The sequence below is a fragment of the Pelodiscus sinensis genome, chromosome 9 (genome assembly GCF_049634645.1).
Source record: "Pelodiscus sinensis isolate JC-2024 chromosome 9, ASM4963464v1, whole genome shotgun sequence".
Lineage (NCBI taxonomy): Eukaryota > Metazoa > Chordata > Testudines > Trionychidae > Pelodiscus > Pelodiscus sinensis.
This window is the reverse complement of record NC_134719.1, coordinates 7,513,267-7,533,533: the sequence shown is the minus strand read 5'-3', so window position 1 is coordinate 7,533,533 and position 20,267 is coordinate 7,513,267. Positions and strand designations below refer to the sequence as shown.

Sequence of the window (20,267 nt, the reverse complement as noted above, 5' to 3'; positions counted from 1 at the left end):
CACTCTGGTATTGTTTGTGTTCATGTTTTTTTTTATAATCATTTTTCCCATTTTGTTCTTTAAAGAGAAAACCAAAGAAACCAAATGCATAAACCTGTGGTAATAGAATGTTATGGCCGAGCATTGAAATACACAACAGTCAGAAAATTCAATTACCTTTCTCACAGCAGCTATTGTTAAGTCTACTTATGAATTTTGTATAATTTTGTACACTGTTTAAAATTAGTTTTGTTACTGTGAAATAATATATTTATATAACATTTTATACAAAATACAAAAGATTTTTTTCTTTTTTGAACAATAATGCAATATTTAAGGAAGTAAGAAAAGAAACAAAAAAGAGGGAGAGAGAATATGGGGAAATAAATAACAGATCAGAATAAAGTAGAGGATAGAGGAAGCTGATGAGCTAGGTTTTGTCTTAAACGTTTAAAACTGCATAGTCTTAAAGAGTTTAGACGCAGGAAATGCAAGAAGAAACTTCACACAAAGTAGATACAGAAAATAAAGAGAAAAGAAAAGGAGTGTGTGTGAGAGAACCATGAGAGATAAGTAAATTCTCTGTCTATTTAGTACAGAATAGAAGAACATACTAATATATATTGACAATATTGCTGTGGCTGGCAGTTGCAAGCTGTGAGCTTATAAAGGTTTGAAATCTAGAAGCCTCTGTTAATTGGATGATCCTTAGTCAGGGGGCGGGGCTATCAGGAAGGCCAGGTCTTTATAAAGCAGTGAGTCAGTGACCAGAGAGCTTTGCGAACAGGGAGTTTTGAGAGGGAGTTGGGAAGGGGCCAAGGTCCACTTGCCATTCTTTATAGTTTAGTTTAAAGGTTTTAATTAAAACGTCCTGCTTTACCTAGAAACCCTATCAATAACCTAGGGAGCTGTATGTCGTCAAGTATCAGAGGGGTAGCCGTGTTAGTCTGAATCTGCAAAAGCAGCGAGGAGTCCTGTGGTACCTTATAGACTAACTGAAGTGTTGGAGCATAAGCTTTCGTGGGTAAAGACCCACTTCTTTGCCCACGAAAGCTTATGCTCCAACACTTCAGTTAGTCTATAAGGTGCCACAGGATTCCTCGCCGCCTAGGTAGTTGTAGGAGAGAATGCAGGCAGAAGCCCAGCAGCAGAGTGGGGGCTATCCTGTTTATTGCACTCAGTGTAGCATGTATGATTACCTGCCCTATAGGTGGGTGGCGTATGCGTGCATTTGGTGCAAGGAGCTCCTGGCCTTCAGAGACCACGTATGGGCTTTGGAGTCCAGGGTGGCTGAACTGGAGGAGCTGATGGAGGCACAGAGATACATAGATGAGGCTTTCCAGGACACTGTAGAATTGTCCCACCTCCGGTCAGACAGCCCCTGCACTGTTAAGGAGGATGAAAGGCTCAGGGAAGGAGAGAAGTCAACGGGAGCAGAGGGAAACCTTCCCATAGTTGGGGCCCTCCTTCTAGATGTTGGGGTATCCTCTTGCACTGAGGTTACCTCTCCAGGGGAGGAAACTCCTGTCATTAAGAAAAGGCAGGTGTTAGTAATGGGAGATTCGATCATTAGAAATGTAGATAGGTGGGTTTGCGATGACCGGGAGAACCGTATGGTGACTTGCCTCCTGGTGCAAAGGTTGCGGATCTCTCGAGGCATCTAGATAGACTTATGTGTAGTGCTAAGGAGGAACCAGTGGTCGTATTACATGTAGGTACCAATGACATAGGGAAGGGTAGCAGAGATGTCCTGGAGGCCAAATTTAAGCTGCTAAGAAAGAGACTGAAATCCAGGACCTCTATGGTGGCATTCTCAGAAATACTTCCAGTTCCAAATGCAGAGCCAGGTAGGCAGGCAGAGCTTCAGAGTCTCAATGCGTGGATGAGACGATGGTGTAGGGAGGAGGGATTTAGCTTTATAAGGAACTATGGAAACTTTTGGCATAGGGGGAGCCTATACAGGAAGGATGGGCTCCACCTAAACCAAAATGGAACCAGACTGCTGGCACTTAACATTAAAAAGGTCTCAGAGCAGTTTTTAAACTAAGAGATGAGGGAAAGCCGGTTGATGAAGTGGAGCACATAGATTGGACAGACACATCTTAGAGGAGAGTCTATTGATAGAGATTCTCTAGGTTTTAGTCAGGAGGAGAGGATGAAAGAGGATAAAGTATGGACCAAATCAGATGAAAAACATTCACATAAAAAAGAATCTGACCCATCAGAAAAGGGCAGACAAATAAACAGTGACAAATTTTTAAAGTGCTTGTACACAAATGCTAGAAGTCTAAAAAATAAGATGGGTGAACTACAGTGCCTCATGTTAAAGGATGATACTGATATAATAGGCATCACAGAAAACTGGTGGAGTGAGGACAATCAATGGGACACAATCATTCCGGGATACAAAATATATCAGAAGGACAGCACAGGTCATACGGGTGGGGGAGTGGCACTATATGTGAAAGAAAATTTAGAATCAAATGAAGTAAAAATCTTAAATGAATCAATATGTTCCATAGACTCGCTATGGATAGTAATTCCTTGCCTAATAAGAATATAACAGAAGGAATCTAATATCAAACATCTGACCAGAACAGTAATAGTGATTATGAAATGCTAAGGGAGATTAGAGAGGCTATCAAGATAAAGAATTCAATAATAGTGGGGGATTTCAACTATCCTCATATTGACTAGGTACATGTCACCTCAGGGCGAGATGCAGAGACTATATTTCTTGATACCTGAAATGACTGCTTCTTGGAGCAGCTGGTACAGGAACCCAAAAGGGGAGAGGCAATTCTTGATTTAGTCCTGAGTGGCACGCAGGATCTGGTCCAAGAGGTAACTATAACAGGACCGCTTGGAAATAGTGACCATAATGTAATAACATTTAACACATGTTATTGAGAACACCTGTTATTGAGCAGCCCAACACTGTGGAATTTAATTTAAAAAGGGGAACTATGCAAAAAGAGGAGGGTAGTTAAACAGAAATTAAAAGGTAAAGTGACTAAAGTAAAATCCCTGCAAGCTGCATGGACACTTTTCAAAGACACCATAATAGAGGCCCAACTTAAATGTATACCCCAAATTAAAAAACATAGTAAAAAATCTAATAAAGAGCCACCGTGGCTTAACAACCATGTAAAAGAAGCAGTGAAAGATAAAAAGATCTTTTAAAAAATGGAAGTAAAATCCTAGTGAGGTAAATAGAAAGGAGCATAAACACTGACAAATTAAGTGTAAAAATATAATAAGAAAAGCCAAAAAGGAGTTTGAAGAACAGCTAGCCAAAAACTCAGAAGTTAATAACAAAATGTTTTTTAAGTACATCAGAAGAAGGAAGCCTGCTAAAAAACAGTAGGGCCCCTTGATGTTCGAGATACAAAAGGAACACTTAAAGATTATAAAGTCATTGCAGAGAAACTAAATGAATTCTTTGCTTCAGTCTTCACGGCTGAGGATGTTAGGGAGATTCCCAAACCTGACCCGTCCTTTGTAAGTGACAAATCTGGGGACTTGTCACAAATTGAAGTGTCATTAGAGGAGGTTTTGGAATTAATTGATAAACTTAACAGTAAAAAGTCACTGGGACCGGATGGCATTCACACAGGAGTTCTGAAAGAACTCAAATGTGAAATTGTGGAACTATTAACTATGGTTTGTAACCTATCCTTTAAATCAGCTTCCGTGCCCAACGACTGGAAGATAGCTAATGTAACACCAATATTAAAAAAGGGCTCTAGAGGCGATTCTGGCAATTACAGACCGTTAAGTCTAACATCAGTACTGGGCAAATTAGCTGAAACAATAGTAAAGGTTAAAATTGTCAAACACATAGAAAACATAATTTGTTTGGCAAAAGTCAACATGGTTTCTGTAAAGGGAAATCATGTCTTATTAATCTATTAGAGTTCTTTGAAGGGGTCAACTAACATGTGGACAAGGGGGATCCAGTAGATATAGTGTACTTAGATTTCCAGAAAGCCTTTGACTAGGTCCCTCACTAAAGGCTCTTACATAAATTAAGTTGTCATGGGATAAGAGGGAAAATCCTTTCATGGACTGAGAACTGGTTAAAAGACAGGAGACAAAGGGTAGGAATAAATGATAAATTTTCAGAATGGAGAGGTGTAACTAGTGGTATTCCCCAGGGGGCAGTCTTAAGACCAATCCTATTCAACTTATTCATAAATGGGAAAGGGGTAAACAGTAAGGTGGTAAAGTTTGCAGACTATACTAAACTGCTCAAGGTAGTTAAGACCAAAGCAGACTGTGAAGAACTTCAAAAAGATCTCATAAAACTAAGTGATTGAGCAATAAAATGGCAAATGAAATTTAATATGGATAAATGTAAAGTACAGCCTCTCTCTGAGTTACGAACGAGTTACAGACCAAACACTTGGCCGTAACTCGATCTGTTCGTAACTCGGACCCCATTGAGTTACACGCGGCCATGCTGTTCGTAAGTGCAGGTCGCGTTTGTAACTCTGGGACCGCCTTTACGACCGCTTCATGGGAGCTTTGGTCGTAATTGCGAACGGTCTTAACTCAACTGTTCGCAACTCGGGGAACGGCTGTAATGCACATTGGAAAAAAATAACCCCAACTATACATATAATATGATGGGGACTAATTTAGCTACAACCAATCAGGAAAGAGATCTTGAAGTCACTGTGGATAGTTCTCTGAAGATGTCCACGCAGTGTACAGTGGCAGTCAAAAAAGCAAACAGGATGTTAGGAATCATTAAAAAAGGGATAGAGAATAAGACGGAGAATGTCTTATTGCCCTTATATAAATCCATGGTATGCCCACATCTTGAATACTGCATACAGATGTGGTCTCTTCATCTCAGAAAAGATATACTGGCATTAGAAAAGGTTCAGAGAAGAGCAACTAAAATGATTAGGGGTTTGTAACAGGTCCCATATGAGGAGAGATTAAAGAGACTGGGACTTTTCAGCTTGGAAAAGAGGAGACTAAAGGGGGATATGATAGAGGTCTATAAAATCATGAGTGGTGTGGAGAAAGTAAATAAGGAAAAGCTATTTACTTGTTCCCATAATATAAGAACTAGGGGCCACCAAATGAAATTAATGGGCAGCAGGTTTAAAACAAATAAAAGGAAGTTCTTCTTCACACAGCGCGTAGTCAATCTGTGGAACTCCTTGCCTGAGGAGGTTGTGAAGGCTAGGACTATAACAGGGTTTAAAAGAGAACTAGATAAATTCATGGAGGCTAAGTCCATTAACGGCTATTAGTCCATATGGGTAAGGAACGGTGTCCCTAGCCTCTGTCAAAGGGTGGAGATGGATGGCAGGAGAGAGACTGCTTGATCATTACCTGTTTGATTCACTCCCTCTGGGACACCTGGCATTGGCCACTGTCAGCAGACAGATAACTGGGCTGGATGGGCCTTTCGTCTGACCCAGTATGGCTGTTCTTACGTTCTAAATAAGATTTAGGGGAAAATCCTGTGTATATGGAAACAAAGAGGACTTTACAATATCATCAATACCTTTCTTAACCAGATATTTAATATAGCTGGCATATAAAAAGCTTAACTACAGATGAAGTATATGTAATTCAAAGCAAAATCCAAAATCAAATATGCTTAGGAAACCGGTTTGCCTTAAGAGCTCTGGCAACTGTTTCCCCCAATACATAATAATAAGAGTTCAAAGTGTCCATCAAGGCAGTGGGAACAATGTAAGAAGGGATATGTAACATCAGTCCCAAAAAACAAAGAAAATCAAGAAGTGTCTTCTTAGAGAAGGAGGAAATTCCCTGATAGGAAAGGTGACAAACTAGTTACAAGGAATCATAGCTTCTGTTTCATTACTGCTATTTTAGGGGGTGAAAGAAGGATGGAAGAAAGGAAAGAGAAGTATTTGATCCTTGATAAGTTGTCAATGATTTTAGTTCCAAAGCCAAACAAATAAACTTGTGTAAGAGTAAGATGCTATAATTTGTACAGATGCTACATTGACAAATATTTAGGTATAATCAGAAATTCAGTACAGAAGCTTAGAAATAACCAATTATAATAAATTATTTTCTGGTGCCTTTCTCAATTACTCTCACAAGCAGTAGTTTTCCTCATCACATTGATACAGATAACTGATGTTAACTATAGTTAATAAAGAAGGGGCACTTAAAAAGAGTTGCTTAAATAATATATAGAAACTTTGAACAATATTCAATTGTACATGCATCAGAAGGTGTCAAAATCTGGTATGCATTTGGTAACATTTCAACATCCATTGGCAATCAATCTGGTCTGTCTGGATCATTATACGTCTGAGGCTCGAAGCCATCCTATACTTTCAGTCTGGCAAGGTACCAGAAAACAGATTTAATATTTTCACTGCAAAGTATACTTCTAATTGGAGCAAGTGCTTCCACTTGTTTTGTGTTTCCAAGCAGACATCAGGAGAAAAAGAGGTATCAGCTCCCTAAAACATGCCTTTCCAGCCCCTACAGGATTAGCACAGGATTGATTTTATTTTGTCCTGATATTACATCAGATTTACTATTATGAGTTGAAATCTGTCATCATTAGGAAAGCTGACTATTAGAGCTTGAGCGGTCCTTTCAGTTTCCAAAGTAAAGTGTCTCAGGCTGCGTCTAGACTGGCAAGTTTTTCCACAAAAGCATTTGCTTTTGCGGAAAAACTTGTCAGCTGTCTACACTGACCACTTGAATTTCTGCAAGAACACTGACGATCTCATGTAAGATTGTCAGTGTTCTTGCGGAAATTCTATGCTGCTCCCGTTCAGGCAAAAGCCCTCTTGCGCAAATGCTTTTGCGCAAGCGGGCCAGTGTAGACAACGCGGTATTGTTTTGTGCAAAAAAGCCCCGATGGCAAAAATGGCCATCGGGGCTTTCTTGCGCAAAATCGCGTCTAGATTTGCGGAAAAGCGTCCGTGCCAATCTAGACACTCTTTTCCGCAAATGCTTTTAACGGAAAAACTTTTCTGTTAAAAGCATTTGCGGAAAATCATGCCAGTATAGACGTAGCCTCCAAGTCCAGGGAACTCTCAAAACAAAGAGGGCATCATGCATTGTTCTTCAGTTCCCTCTAACATTGCAATAACTTGCAGATAAGACCAATGGACTCTATTATCCAGGACCTTCAATATCAGTTAACAGCAATCCAGCTATTACCTTTAGTTGTATGGACTCAACAGTCTCCTCTGCATGGATCCCAGAGCTTGTACCCTTGATCCAAGAGGCAGGTTTCAGATATACCATACATATTTTTAAACTCATACTGATTATAAATGTAAATGTACTAATTTATTGTTTGTGGGATTATGTATTGTGACAGGATCAGATTGAAAGGTTACAAAAAAGTAGTGGAGGGGGCTGGGAGGTATATAAGCCTCACACTGAAGCATCTCTCCTCGCTGGGTAAGAGGTTGGTCTAGAACCAGGAGAAGCAATCAGAGGCAGTTGAACAGCTGGGAGGCTTGGCCAGGCCTGAAGAGTCAAGCCAGCCTGGGCTGAGTAGGACACATGGGGTTAATTAAAAAAAAAAAAAGTTGAGACTGGCTATAAACGGAGGAAGGTTCTGGGAAAGTTGTTGGGGAGTAGCCCAGGAGTCTTGGAACAGGTGTTGGCAACATTGGTAGCAGCTATGACAGGGTCCTGGGCTGGAATCTGGAGTAGAGGGTAGGCCTGGATTCCCCCCAACACCTACTTCCCCATTTCCACTGGGGGAAAAGACTGTGGAATTTAGTCTCCCCTTATATCATTCCCTAGTCAATGATGAAAAGAGCTAAACAAACAGCAAACTAACTTCCTAGGTGTGGTGCCTAAAACTGAGGGTTGCTCTGAGGCAAGCAAATCTGCCTGGAAGCGCAGGATCCACTGAGTTTAGATAGGAGCTTTGTCACAGTATATAAATTTAACACCAGTGTGATTTACTTATGTTCATTTTGGATATTAACATTGCATTCATGTATTTTTCTGCACTTAAGTGTGCAGTATACCTATACATTACCAAACTTCAGAGGGGACTGATGTATCACAGCACTCAGAACATTTCACAATGACCTTTGTTAAAGTATATTGCTTGAAATTCTGGTTTCTTAAGGAGAGTTCTTTGGGTCATTTTATGAGAGCAGAAATTTACATATACTTTTTGGCTGGGCCTGTTAAAATTTGAAATTTTAATAAACATAATCAAGATAAATATTTTGGTGGAATATACTCTAAAAAGAAAGTTATGTATATGAAGGAATATGCACAATTAATGAAAATACAAAAGCATGGGGGTAGGGGAGAGAGAAGAGAAATCCCTCAGTCTTTTTTTTTTTGATAGATTTGTTTTCTGTTTAATACTCATGTATTTATCTTCATGTTTTATTGTAACAGGTAGCGAACTAGGAAGTGATGATATCATAGCAGGGAATGTAAGCAAATATGCCGTTCTCCCAGCTGGTTACTATGGACAGCCAAAAAAAGGACATCTTATATTTGATGCCTGTTTTGAAAGTGGTAAGCTCCCTCATGTTACTGAACAGACAGTATGCAAACATTATTATATTACTGTACATCTGCAGAAAATATAAATTCTATCTTGATTTTCAGAGATTTGTTCTAAATACTATTTAATGTACTAATGTGAATTGTTGCATTGACTTAAATGAGATTATTCAATGAAGTCAATGGGATTATTCATGTGAATAAGAGACTTCATCCCAAGTCCACAGAAGTCAATGAAAATTTTCTCACTGTCTTCAGTGGCCTTTATATCAGGGAAAAGGTTTTGCTGAAATCTGTTAGTGTGTAAGTATGTAGAATCATCAGACTGGAATGGCCTTCAAGAGGTCATTTAGTCCAGTCTCCTGGACTCATGTCAGGATTAAGTATTATCTGAACCAGCCTTGTATTTGTCTAATCTGCTCTTAAAAAGTATTGTCAGAGCCATAGTAGGTATTTATCTAACATCTTCTAAAAAAAACCCAACTTCTAATTTTCCACATCCTCCCTACATATTTGACTTGTATTCTTTCAAATGGCTTAAAAGAAGGTTAGCTCCCAGACTTTTGCACTTGGCAATGCAGCATGGGAAGGAGGTAGGCAGCCCTTGGTGGAGAAAGAACTGGTTAGAATTATTTAGAAAAGCTAGACATACACAAATCCATGGGTGTGGGTTTAGTGCATCCGAGAATACGGAGGGAGTAGGCAAATATCGCTGCAGAGCCTTTGGCCATTATCTTGGAAAACTCACGGAGATTGGGAGAGATCTTGGATGATTTGAAAAAAGCAAATGTAGTGCCCATCTTTGAAAAAGGAAAGAAGGACAATCCAGGGAACTACAGATCAGTCAGCCTTACCTCAGACCCTATGGAGGGGATCCTCAAAGAATGCATTTTGAATCACTTGGAAGAGGGGAAAGTGATCAGGAATAGTCAACATGGATTCACCTGACCAATCTGATTAGCTTCTATGATGAGGTAACTGGCTCTGTGGACACGGGGAAGTCAGTGGATGTGATATACCTTGACTTCAGCAAAGCTTTTGATATGGTCTCCCACAATATTATGCCAGTAAGTTAAGGAAGTATGTATTGGATAAATGGAGATTAAGGTGGATAGAAAGCTGTCTAGATTGTCGGGCCCAACGGGTAGTGATCAATGGATCAGTGTCTGGATGGTGGTTGGTTTCAAGTGGAGTGCCCCAAGGATCAGTTCTAGGGCCAGATTTGTTCAGTATCTTTATTAATGGCCTGGATGAGGGGATGGTTTGCACCCTCAGTAAGTTTGTCTATGAGACTAAGCTGGAGGGGGGAGGGAGGTAGATATGTTGGAGGGCAGGGGTAAGGTCCAGAGTGATCTAGACAAATTGGAGGATTGAGCCAAAAGAAATCTGATGAGGTTCAGTAAGGCCAAGTGCAGAGCCCTGCACTTGGGACAGAAGAATCCCAAGCATTGGTACAGACTGGGCACCAAATAGCTAAGTAGCAGTTCCGCAGAAAACCTGGAGAGTACAGTGGATGAGAAGCTGGATATGAGTCAACAGTGTGCCCTTGTAGCCAAGAAGGTGAATGGCATATTAGGGTGCAATAGGAGGAGCATTTCCAGCAGATCTTAGAGATGTTATTGTTCCCCTTTATTCGGCACTGATGAAGCCACAACTGGAATATTGTGCCCAGTTCTGGGCCCCCCACTACAGGAAGGATGTGGATGCCTTGAAGAGGGTCCAGTGGAGGGCAACCAGAATGATTAGTGGGCTGGAGCATGAGGAGAGGCTGAGGGCTTTGGGCTTATTTAGTCTGCAGAAGAGTAAGGGGGATTTGATAGCAGCCTTCAACTTCTTGAAGGGAGGTTCCAAAGAGGATGGAGAGAGGCTGTTCTCAATAGTGGGAAATGGCAGAACAAGGAGCAATGGTCTCATGTTACAGTGGGGGAGGTGTAGGTTGGATATTAGGGAAAAAAACCTATTTCACTAGGAGGGTGGTGAAGCATTGGAATGGGTTACTTAAGGAGGTGGTGGACTCTCCATCCCTAGAGGTTTTAAAGTCCCAGCTTGATAAAGCCCTTGTTGGGATGATTTAGTTGGGGTTGGTCCTGCTTTGGGTAGGGGGCTGGACATGATGACCTCTTGAGGTCTCTTGCAGCTCTGTGATTCTATGAAACACTTTTAGATTAATTTTAAAGAAGGGGGTGATTTTAAATGTCTTGTCAATGTCACTTTCAGGTTCACATTCATGAGCACATCTTTGAAAGTCTGGGTTGTATAGTTTACAAGGAAATATTTATCTGATATATGGTTTTATAACTTAACTGAATCTCTTTAAATGTAAGTCTTATGTTGGACTCTCATGGTCTCATCTTGAGCTATTCAAATTAATTGAACCTGTGCCATAAATATCAATAGGTGCAGGGAATATACTGCAAATTGAAAAATAATTTTTTTGCAAATATTACATTTAGGATGTTAGTTTAAAGATGAATTTTAAGTCTGTGTGTGTGTGTGTGTGTGTGTGTATTACATAATATATTTTAAAATTTTGAGTTACATGTATGTGTAAGACTCCAAATTTTAGTTTAAATCTGTTGTTACTAGCTTAGAGACATACACAGCACTGTTAAACACCATATGTAAGGAAGGCATTTGGCAGACTATGCTCTAGTTTCCAGAATGGTTTATGTGAGAGGTTCTGGTAATGCCAGAACTACTATTGTCTCATAAAGTGAACTTGTCATGAAGAATTAGGTCTCTCTGGGTGGAATACTGTCTGCCAGTTTTTAGATAAATATTAAATTGAATTATTTAAATCCCTTGATTAATTTATATAAAAAGTGATGCAGTGAATAATATAGAATATCCTTCTGTTTTTAATCTATGCATACAAGGCTCAAAGTACTTAAATATTATATTTAATAACTTTGAGTATATGTGGAAAAAGTGAGTCTAGTATCATAAACTTATAACAATTATCAGATAATACAATCAGAAAATGGTAGTATAGTTTATTAAGCTGAGAAATTCATTATACTGTATTGTGTTAAACTGCTGTAGGAATAAAAAGGATCAATAGTACCCACTTCTATAAAGTTAAGATGTTGATAATTAGGTGAGTGTTTAATTCCAATTCCTAAACAGAGGAATTAGTTATTCTTAAACTTTAAAACATTAATTCCTTGCAAGAGGTAGCACCTTTCCTACTTAATGTATGGATTTTGACAGAAGGCAGATGGTAGTTGAATTATAGGATACTTCAGATGATTATTAATAGGAGTAAAATGTTCTTCTCTTATCAAACAAACACTGTTAGTTAACCATTAAGATGCAACAATTGTGGTACAATAGCATATAAGAAACTTGGGTTCCACTTATTAGTGGCAATAGTTCAATGCAATTCATCCTCTTGGAATTTCCTATCCCTTGTGCAGTAGAAATTGTGACAGTTACCTCCCCACTTTATGAAGTTTGGCTTATGAATATAAATATGCATAACTCAAAGATGCTTTAAACAAAATATGCCATGTAACCTATCAATTTTGTTAGTCTTCTGGCTCTGTGTATCTTACTTTGGTGCATTTTGTATGAAAAGTTAGAAATATAAAGTGGCTGTCCAAAAACTATGCCTTGTTTGGGGGAAACCAGAGAATCTGGCCCAGCAGGACAGGTGATGGGGGGCCCCAGAGAGCAAGAAGGAGGGTGTTAGTGGCATGATCAGCAAACCAGGAACAATCATATCCCACAACTTTCTATGGAAAAGTTCTGTCATGAGGTAACCAATGTGCTGATCATGCCACTGACACCCTCCTTTTTGCGCTCTGGGGCAAAGAGCACTAGATTAAATAAACCATGGGCCAGATTCAGTATGGTAGTTCTTATTATCCTAATGAGTAACAGAGCTCCCCAGTAATTTTTCTGTAGAAACAGAAAATTAGAAAATGTTCTGGTATACTTCTTTTCCTGTTTATTAATAGTTTCTCACTGTTTACATTATGAAAATGTTCATTGGTTCTTTTAATTATGTAGTGGGTTCCAGGACTATTTGCTGCAAGAAACAGTCATTTATGGTGTCTAGAAACTTTCTTTGCATCCTGTCCTGAGGGTGCATGTACCTATATATATGGGTTTAGTTGAAATCCCCATTATTAATGATGTAACTTTTGAAAACTAGGTCTCTGGTTTAGGTAATGTTGGAACATAATTCTTGGCATCTACTTTTAGAAATTTTAGCCTCCATGTCTAAACTATTTTGTTATTTTGACATAGATGTATCTAGTATACCTGCTGGAGTTCGAGCTAAGTCAGAAATTGATTTCCACAAATAACAGTGTTAAAATTAACTGTGAAGTATCTTTTTTTCTTTTATGTTAATTTGTAACATGGAAAGAATGAAGTTGTCCCCCAAAGGGACAGGTATCTTAGGCCTAATGCAAAAACATTCACACTGTTAAATACCTGGCCTTTTCCTAAGCTTTTTAAAAATATGTATTTGTGCATGTTAGTCTCCGATTATGCTATTTGTTAAAAATGTTTTTTGAAATTAAAAAATGAAGCTGCTCTGTTTTTACTCTCATTCAAACACAATCTGAAACTCTGCCAAGAGACTTTAACTTGTCTATCCTCTTTTATAGATGAAAGTATTATGACTGGATAGGTTGCTTGTTGTGGTCTGTGTTCAAGAGGTCATAATTAACTGTTTTGAAAATTTTCAAATTCAACCTTTAATTACTGTAAATATGATTTTATTGCATACTTTATGGTATAAATTACTGAAATACTGTCTTTTGTTGATCTATGGGACAAATAGAACTACATTTTTGCATTAAATTGGTAAAAGTAATGATGAAATGCAAATGATCAGATGAAGAAAGTTAAAATCTACTTTGTATTAAGTGATCCATTTTATTGAATTTAATTTTGTGAAACTTTTCAATGCATTTCTATAATTGTTCAAAAATAAGTTAACATAGAATACATTTTGGGGAGAAACTCAGACCTATTGTAAGTGTTATAACTGCATTGAATTCACTGAATCACTTATACCCCTCTGGATTTGGCTTTTGAGCTTTGCCATAAACAGGTACTGTGAATTACTACCCCACCCAGACCAAAAAACCAAACAAAACAGTGTTGGAAGCATGTATCATATTTCTTTCCCCTGTATGAAGAGAAAATAGCTTTTGTAGGCTGAATAGTAATGCAGAAGGTATTGGTCATATACAATGGAACAAAAATCTCTAAAACCACTTGTTAAAAATAAATACGCTTCTCTTGACTTTAAAGGAAAATATATTTTTAGATTTGTGGGACTCACACCAAATTCTACCACAATCTTCAACTTTCAGCAGAGTGACTGATACCTAAAGATAATAAAAATATTATTGAAGTTGTGCATAGTATAACTTTTCCTTTGGAAAAGTTTTTCTGCCTCCCAGTGACCATTTCTGCAATAGTTAGCGCTGCTTTTTACCAGTTTGAGGTTGTTTATGGATAAGCAGCTGTTTCAAGGCCATACCTTACTTAACACTCTTTTTTTTTTTTAAACAGAAATCCCCATCATCAGCAGCAGGGATTTCTGCTTAAACCTGATGGCATTATCTGTATAGCGTTGTGCAGATGCAAACACTTGTATCTGCATCTGATCTGTGATCTGCAGAATTTGTTCATGAGAGCTGCATCCACAAATGTGGATGACCACAAATATCCTTGGATTTGCACAGCTCAACAAGTCACTGTGCAGCAGTGATGCAGGACTGCCAAGCCCTCACTTACTAACCCCCACCACTGGTCCTCAGAGCCGCCTTGCCCTGCCGCCTACTCCATCTCCCCTGTACCTCCTGTTCTGCTCCAGGCAGGGAGGCTTCAATTCTGGGCCCTTACATGCAGGACTGCCCTCCTAGTGTGGGGCTTGGATACCTCTAGGTGGCTGTGGTGGCTCTAACACATGCAGACTCATCTGGGACAGACAGTGGTGACAACTACTTTCTTCACAGCATCTGCTGTTGCTGCCTGCTAGTTTAAAATACAACCACATCTTTCAAAATGGCACTTGGTTCAGTCCCTTTTGGGAAATGTACTTTACCTCCACTGTCCAAGCAAGCTACAAACTACAACTCCAGTAATGCCCAGTAGGCTATTGCCACATATTCAGCAGAGACTTCAGCTGCCATGGTCCCTGGGGCAAGGTGGGAAGGAGGTCAAGGCAGGGGCATGGGCAGAAGGCGTGCGGCTTAGGGAAAACCTGCGCAGAGAGTGCTCCCTCAGCAGTTCAAAGGGGCCAGAAGCTCCGTGCCCTTTTGAAACACTGGGCTCTGGGGCAATTGTCCCCTTGCTTCACCACCTGTTCATGGGCCTGCACATTTTGCAACCCACTGCTGGATAAGTCAGAGAGCAGAGCTGGAGCCTGCAGGCTGGGTGACAGCCATTCTGTTTGGGTGAATGTGTGCTGCAGAGCCCTGCATGGATTCAAAATGTGTATGTGCATCCAAACTGCAATCAACAAAATAGTCTGTGGATTTGCAAGGTTCTAATTATCTGACCCTCTGTTATTTCAAAGCTAGATGTCAACCTAAAACTCTGTATAGTTATTGCCTTCATAACTGATATACTATTGCAATGTGGTCCCATGCTTGTAAAGCACTAAGTTTCCAGGTTCTGCTCCTATTTATGTGAATGGAAAAATTGCCTATGGTTTCAAAAGTAGTTGAATCATGTCTTAAGGTAGAGAGAGGATAAAATAGCAAAGATTACAAAGACACATTCATAGTGACAAAAGTGAAAAAACTGCCATCTGTCTGATCCTTATTACAGTTGCTCTCCATCAGCTGTGTTTTAAATAATTATTACTATTCCAAGCTGCCTTTTGGAGCACAAGCCAATTCCCAGTCTAGATTTCCTCTCTTGTATTATGTTCATCTATATGTATCATTGGGTAGCTGAGAATAATCATTTAGGATATACCTACACAGCAGGGCTAAAGTTGAATTAAGCTACACAACTTCAGCTACGCCAATTGCACAGCTTTAGGGAAATAGCACAACTCGGCTTAAGGCACTGTCTACACAGCAGGAAGTTGAAGCAAGAGCACTCTTCCTTTGCTTTTCCTTACTCCTTGTAAAATGAGGGTTACAGGAGTCAGAGCAAGAAGTCCTTCAGTTCAACATTATTTTGAAATAAAGGCTTGTAGTGTAGACACAGTTTTTGTAATAATGCTGCTATGTAGACATGCTCTTAAAGAGCTGACTGTTTGGGGCCTTCATTTCTATGAGCATATTCATATAAACTGCAGAAAATGCAGTAAAAGTTTGTCTATTTCTGTAAATGACATCTGTTTGTAGTTTACTTTTGTACCATCAAGGTAAAGTATTTACTAAACTAGTACACCTTGATGGTACAAAAGTAAATTACCATCTTTTGGAAGAAGCAAACTGTGTTCCTATAGCGATATTATGTCACTACACATGGCAATGCAAGATTATGGGGTGTGGGGGACACAGCAGGAGAAAGCTCCCTGGAGTGAGCAGAGTCTTTCCCTGCTGCCTCTCCCCCTGGTGGAGAGAAACCCCAGTGGGGGAGGCATCAGGATACGGTAATTCCTCATTTAACACATGCTCCCTTAACATGTTTTCATGATAGCATGTTTTTTTTTAGGGAACGTTTTTTGAATTGCACGACTGTCCCCGGAATAACACGATTTCCCCAGCTAGCCCGCCGCCGGCAGCTGTGCGGTGCTTCCCCCGCCTTCCTGCAAAGTAGCAGAGGGTTCGCCGCTCGCCGTGCCGTTCCCCCTTGACTCCCCTTTGCCAGATGCCTTGCCCCCTCTCCTCCGCCCCCGTTTGCAGGCTGGTGGCTGCACGGCGCTTCCCCCGCCTCCCTGCAAAGCGGCAGAGAGTTTGCCATGCCATTCCCCAGCAACCCCTGTCGCGCCCCCCCGCCCCCAAGCCGGACACAGTGCAGGTCCCGGTAGACATGTCACAGGGGCATACTCCCAACTCAATCTCCCTCCCCTCTCCTCCCTTTCCCTTCCACAGAGCCAAACACTTCCCCTCCCTGCTGTAACCCAGTCCCCTTTCTCCCATAACCTTATGTCCCGGTCCCAACAGACACCACCGCTTAAAACGCAACCCCCACCTTTTCCGTTATTTTCAATGGGAAAATTGACCCCGCATAACACGTTTTCACTTAACATGATCATTTTCTGAAACATATCTATAGTGTTAAATGAGGAATTACTGTAGTACACTGCTAATAAAAGCAATGTAGATGTGGTAGATAGTGCTTGGGTCTGTAAAAAGTCATGCAGGATATATATTCTAAGGTCCTGGCATTGTCTTACTGTCTCCACTGTTATGTATACCCATGCTGAGGGACATGCAATAATCTATATATTGCCATAAGTATAGACATAACCTTTGTTTTAGATTTGGGGCTGCTAATGCTTTCTTTCAAAAGCAGATACTAAATGGTTGTTGCTACCAATGGGAATAATTTAACAAATGCTTCCTTTCTGAAGATGTAGGCTCTTCATTGAGGAGTGTCCCTGTTGGTGCTTCATCTCAGATGTTTTAGCACCTTTATTCAGAGAATTAAGACATCAGTGCCCTTGGTAGGCTGTGCGCACGGGGCAGCCAACACGCGTCGTTTGGAATGGTTACTGTGCATGCGCAGCTAACTGACCCTTCAGTTCCTTCTCTGCTGCCATTGCATCAGTCATAACCCGCAGTTACCCTAGATATTTTGTAGAATTTGTTAGATTCGCAAAATTGTGAGTTATTTATTCTTAGTTAGTTAACAACTTTTTTTAGAACAATTGGTTGTTATAGTCTGCAACCATTCACAACAGCTGCAGATTTGATGAAAACTCGCTGCCTGGCACACCACTCTTCAGGACTGACAGTATGCCAAATACTGGCCAATTCAGCCTCTCAGTCACATCAGTGTGATCGGCACCTCCACTCTCACTATGCAGTGATGATGATGACTCCCTGGCTGTGTACACTCACGGCTTCTTGCACCAGAAATATGCAAATGAGGCTAAGCATGGAATATTGTTGAGTCTTATTTGCATACCTAATGAGCTGCCATTTTTGCAGAAGAGGCTCTTGCCCCAGAAGGAGCTGTCTACACTGCCCCTTTTTGCGCGAGAAAACCCCTCTTGCGCAATGCCGTTATGCCAATTATTTTCAGGAATTACGGCGTTGTGCAAGAAAACCCCTCTTGTGCAAGAAGGGACAGTGTAGACAGCTCCTTCTGGCTCGAGCCTCTTCTGCAAAAATGGTGGCTCATTAGGTATGCAAAAGAGTCTATCATTAGCATACTCTCTGCTGCAAAACCCTTGGGCTGTGTCTACATTGGCGCGATCTTGCGCAAAAGCAGCTGTTTTTGCGCAAAAACTTGCTGCCTGTCTACACTGGCCGCGAGTTCTTGCGCAAGTAAACTGACGTTCTAATGTATGAAATCAGTGCTTCTTGCGCAAGAACTCTCATGCTCCCGCTCAGGAATAAGTCCTCTTGCGCAACAGTTCTTGTGCAAGAGGCCAATGTAGACAGGCAACGTGAATTTCTTGTGCAAGAAAGCCAGAGGGCTAAAATGGCCATCAGAGCTTTCTTGCGCAAGAGATCATCTACACTGGCATGGATGCTCTTGCGCAAAAGCACGTAATTTGTGCAAACGCACAGGCCAGTGTAGATGCTCTCTCCTTGAAGAGTTTTTGCACAAGAACTCTTCCGCAAAAGGGTTCTTGCGCAAGATCATGCCCGTGTAGACATAGCCATGTAGTGTAGACAAAGCCCTCCTGCCCTATCAACTACCTTTTGAGAGCTGAAGAAGGGGATGATACAGAGATTATAGAGGAGGAATCAGCACCTGAATCTCCACTATTGGCATATCTATCCTCCTCCTCACCATATGACATGATCATGCCACGTCCCATGCCCCCCCAACCCCCCACAGCAGTCAGTGACTTTAAGTCTTTTCAGGAGCTATATAAAAGAGTGGCAGACTCCCTAGCCATCTCTCTGATAAATTTACCAGAGGTGCACTATACGTTAATAGACATCTTCATGCCCCTCACACAGCTAAGCTAGCCTTACCCATGAATCCTGTGCTGATGGACCTGGCAAAAATGACATGGCAGACTCCAGCTACTAACCTCTAAAAAGGCAGACTGGACCCCAAGGAGCAGATTTCCTTTTCTCACACCCTAACCCAAACTCCTTAGGTGTGAAGGCCATGGGCAACAAGCAGCTCATAGCACCCTATATGACAAGAGATAGGGATGTTAAATATCAGTTAATTGAATAGTCGATTAACCTCATGAATTCTTATCGGTTACTCAACTCTTCTATAATCCTCAGCCAGTGCACTCAGGCCCCACTCCCAAGGAGCCCCCTTCCACTCTGCACTCCTGCCTCTGTATCAGAGGCAGCAGTGTGGGGTGCCTGGTCTACAAGGGGAGCCGGTCTACAAGGGGAGCCAGTTTAAAAACCAGTTCTCCTTATAGACTAGCTGCCTCTGATACAGAGGCAGGAGCACAGGGTGGCAGCAGCCCCTGTCAGTGGGGTGTGTGTCTGAGCACCTGGACCTGGTGCAAGTTGGAACTGAGCTGGGCTACCTGCCCACCTGGATCCTAATACACTTTAAATGCAGAGCCGCAGTGGGTCCTGACTGCAAGCTATGACTGAGCCAAGCTCCCTGCCTGCCCGGCTCCTAAATGTGTTTTAAATGCAGAGTCGTAGCAAGGGTAGGTCCTGGACCCAGCACAAGCTGGGAATAAGCTAGGCTGCTGGCCAGCCTGCTAAAAAATTTACTGGCGAGGAGGGAAGAGGAGGATGGAAATGTGTGTAGTCTATAGCATTATTACATCCCTTGCCAGAGACTGGAAAAACCTGGACTTTTTGATATAAATTTAATTCGAACTAACGGAGCGCTTACTTCGAACTAGGTAATCCTCATACCACGAGGATTAAGCCTAGTTCGAATTTACTAATTCAAATTAAGGGCTGTGTAGACCCTTAATTTGAACTAGTGGGAGGCTAGCCCTCCCCAGGTTTCCCTGGTGGCCACTCTGGCCAACACCAGGGAAACTCTATTGCCCCCCTCCTGGCTCCGGACCCCTTAAAGGGGCACGGGCTGGCTACGGTGCCCATGCCAGGTGCAAGCCTGCCAGCACCCAGCCAGCAGACCCTGCACCTGGCACGGATCGAGCCACCCACCCGATGCCCTCCAGCCCTCCCCCTCTTCCCGGGACCAGGCTGGCGGCTCCCGGGAGCTTGCCCGGGACCGCAAGAGGCGGGCACCCGCCTGGGCTAGTGCAGACATCGTGGCCCTCATCCACGACCTCCGCACTAGGCACAGGAAAGTGGCCGGCTAGGGCAGGAGAGCTGCCAGCCTGGCCACCCAGGAGCAGGTGTGCATGAAAATCAAGAGGGTCCACTGAGACCCCCGACCCTGAGCCCTGAGCTTACAATGGCCGTACTGGGTCAGACCAAAGGTCCATCTAGCCCAGTAGCCTGTCTGCCGACAGTGGCCAACCCTAGGGACCCTGGAGGGGATGGACCGAAGACAGTGACCAAGCCATTTGTCTTGTGCCATCCCTCTCCAGCCTTCCACAAACCTTGGGCAGCGACACCACTCCTACCCCCTGGCTAATACCACTCCATGGACCCAACCTCCATGACTTGATCTCACTTCCCTTTAAACTCTGTTCTAGTTGTAGCCTTCACAGCCTCCTGCAGCAAGGAGTTCCACAGGTTGACTCTTTGCTTTGTGAAGAACAACTTTCTGTTACTAGTTTGAAGCCTGCTACC

At 41.7% G+C, this 20,267-nt stretch overlaps 1 protein-coding gene across 1 annotated transcript in view; it reads left to right on the top strand.

Annotated features, from left to right (window-relative positions):
* BEND5 (BEN domain containing 5) overlaps positions 1 to 20,267 on the top strand; it is a 1,533,100-nt gene that overhangs the window by 42,492 nt on the left and 1,470,341 nt on the right. The window contains exon 2 of the mRNA XM_006126434.4: positions 8,365 to 8,487. Coding sequence (XP_006126496.2) covers positions 8,365 to 8,487 — 123 coding nt within the window. The remainder of the gene's footprint in view (positions 1 to 8,364; positions 8,488 to 20,267) is intronic.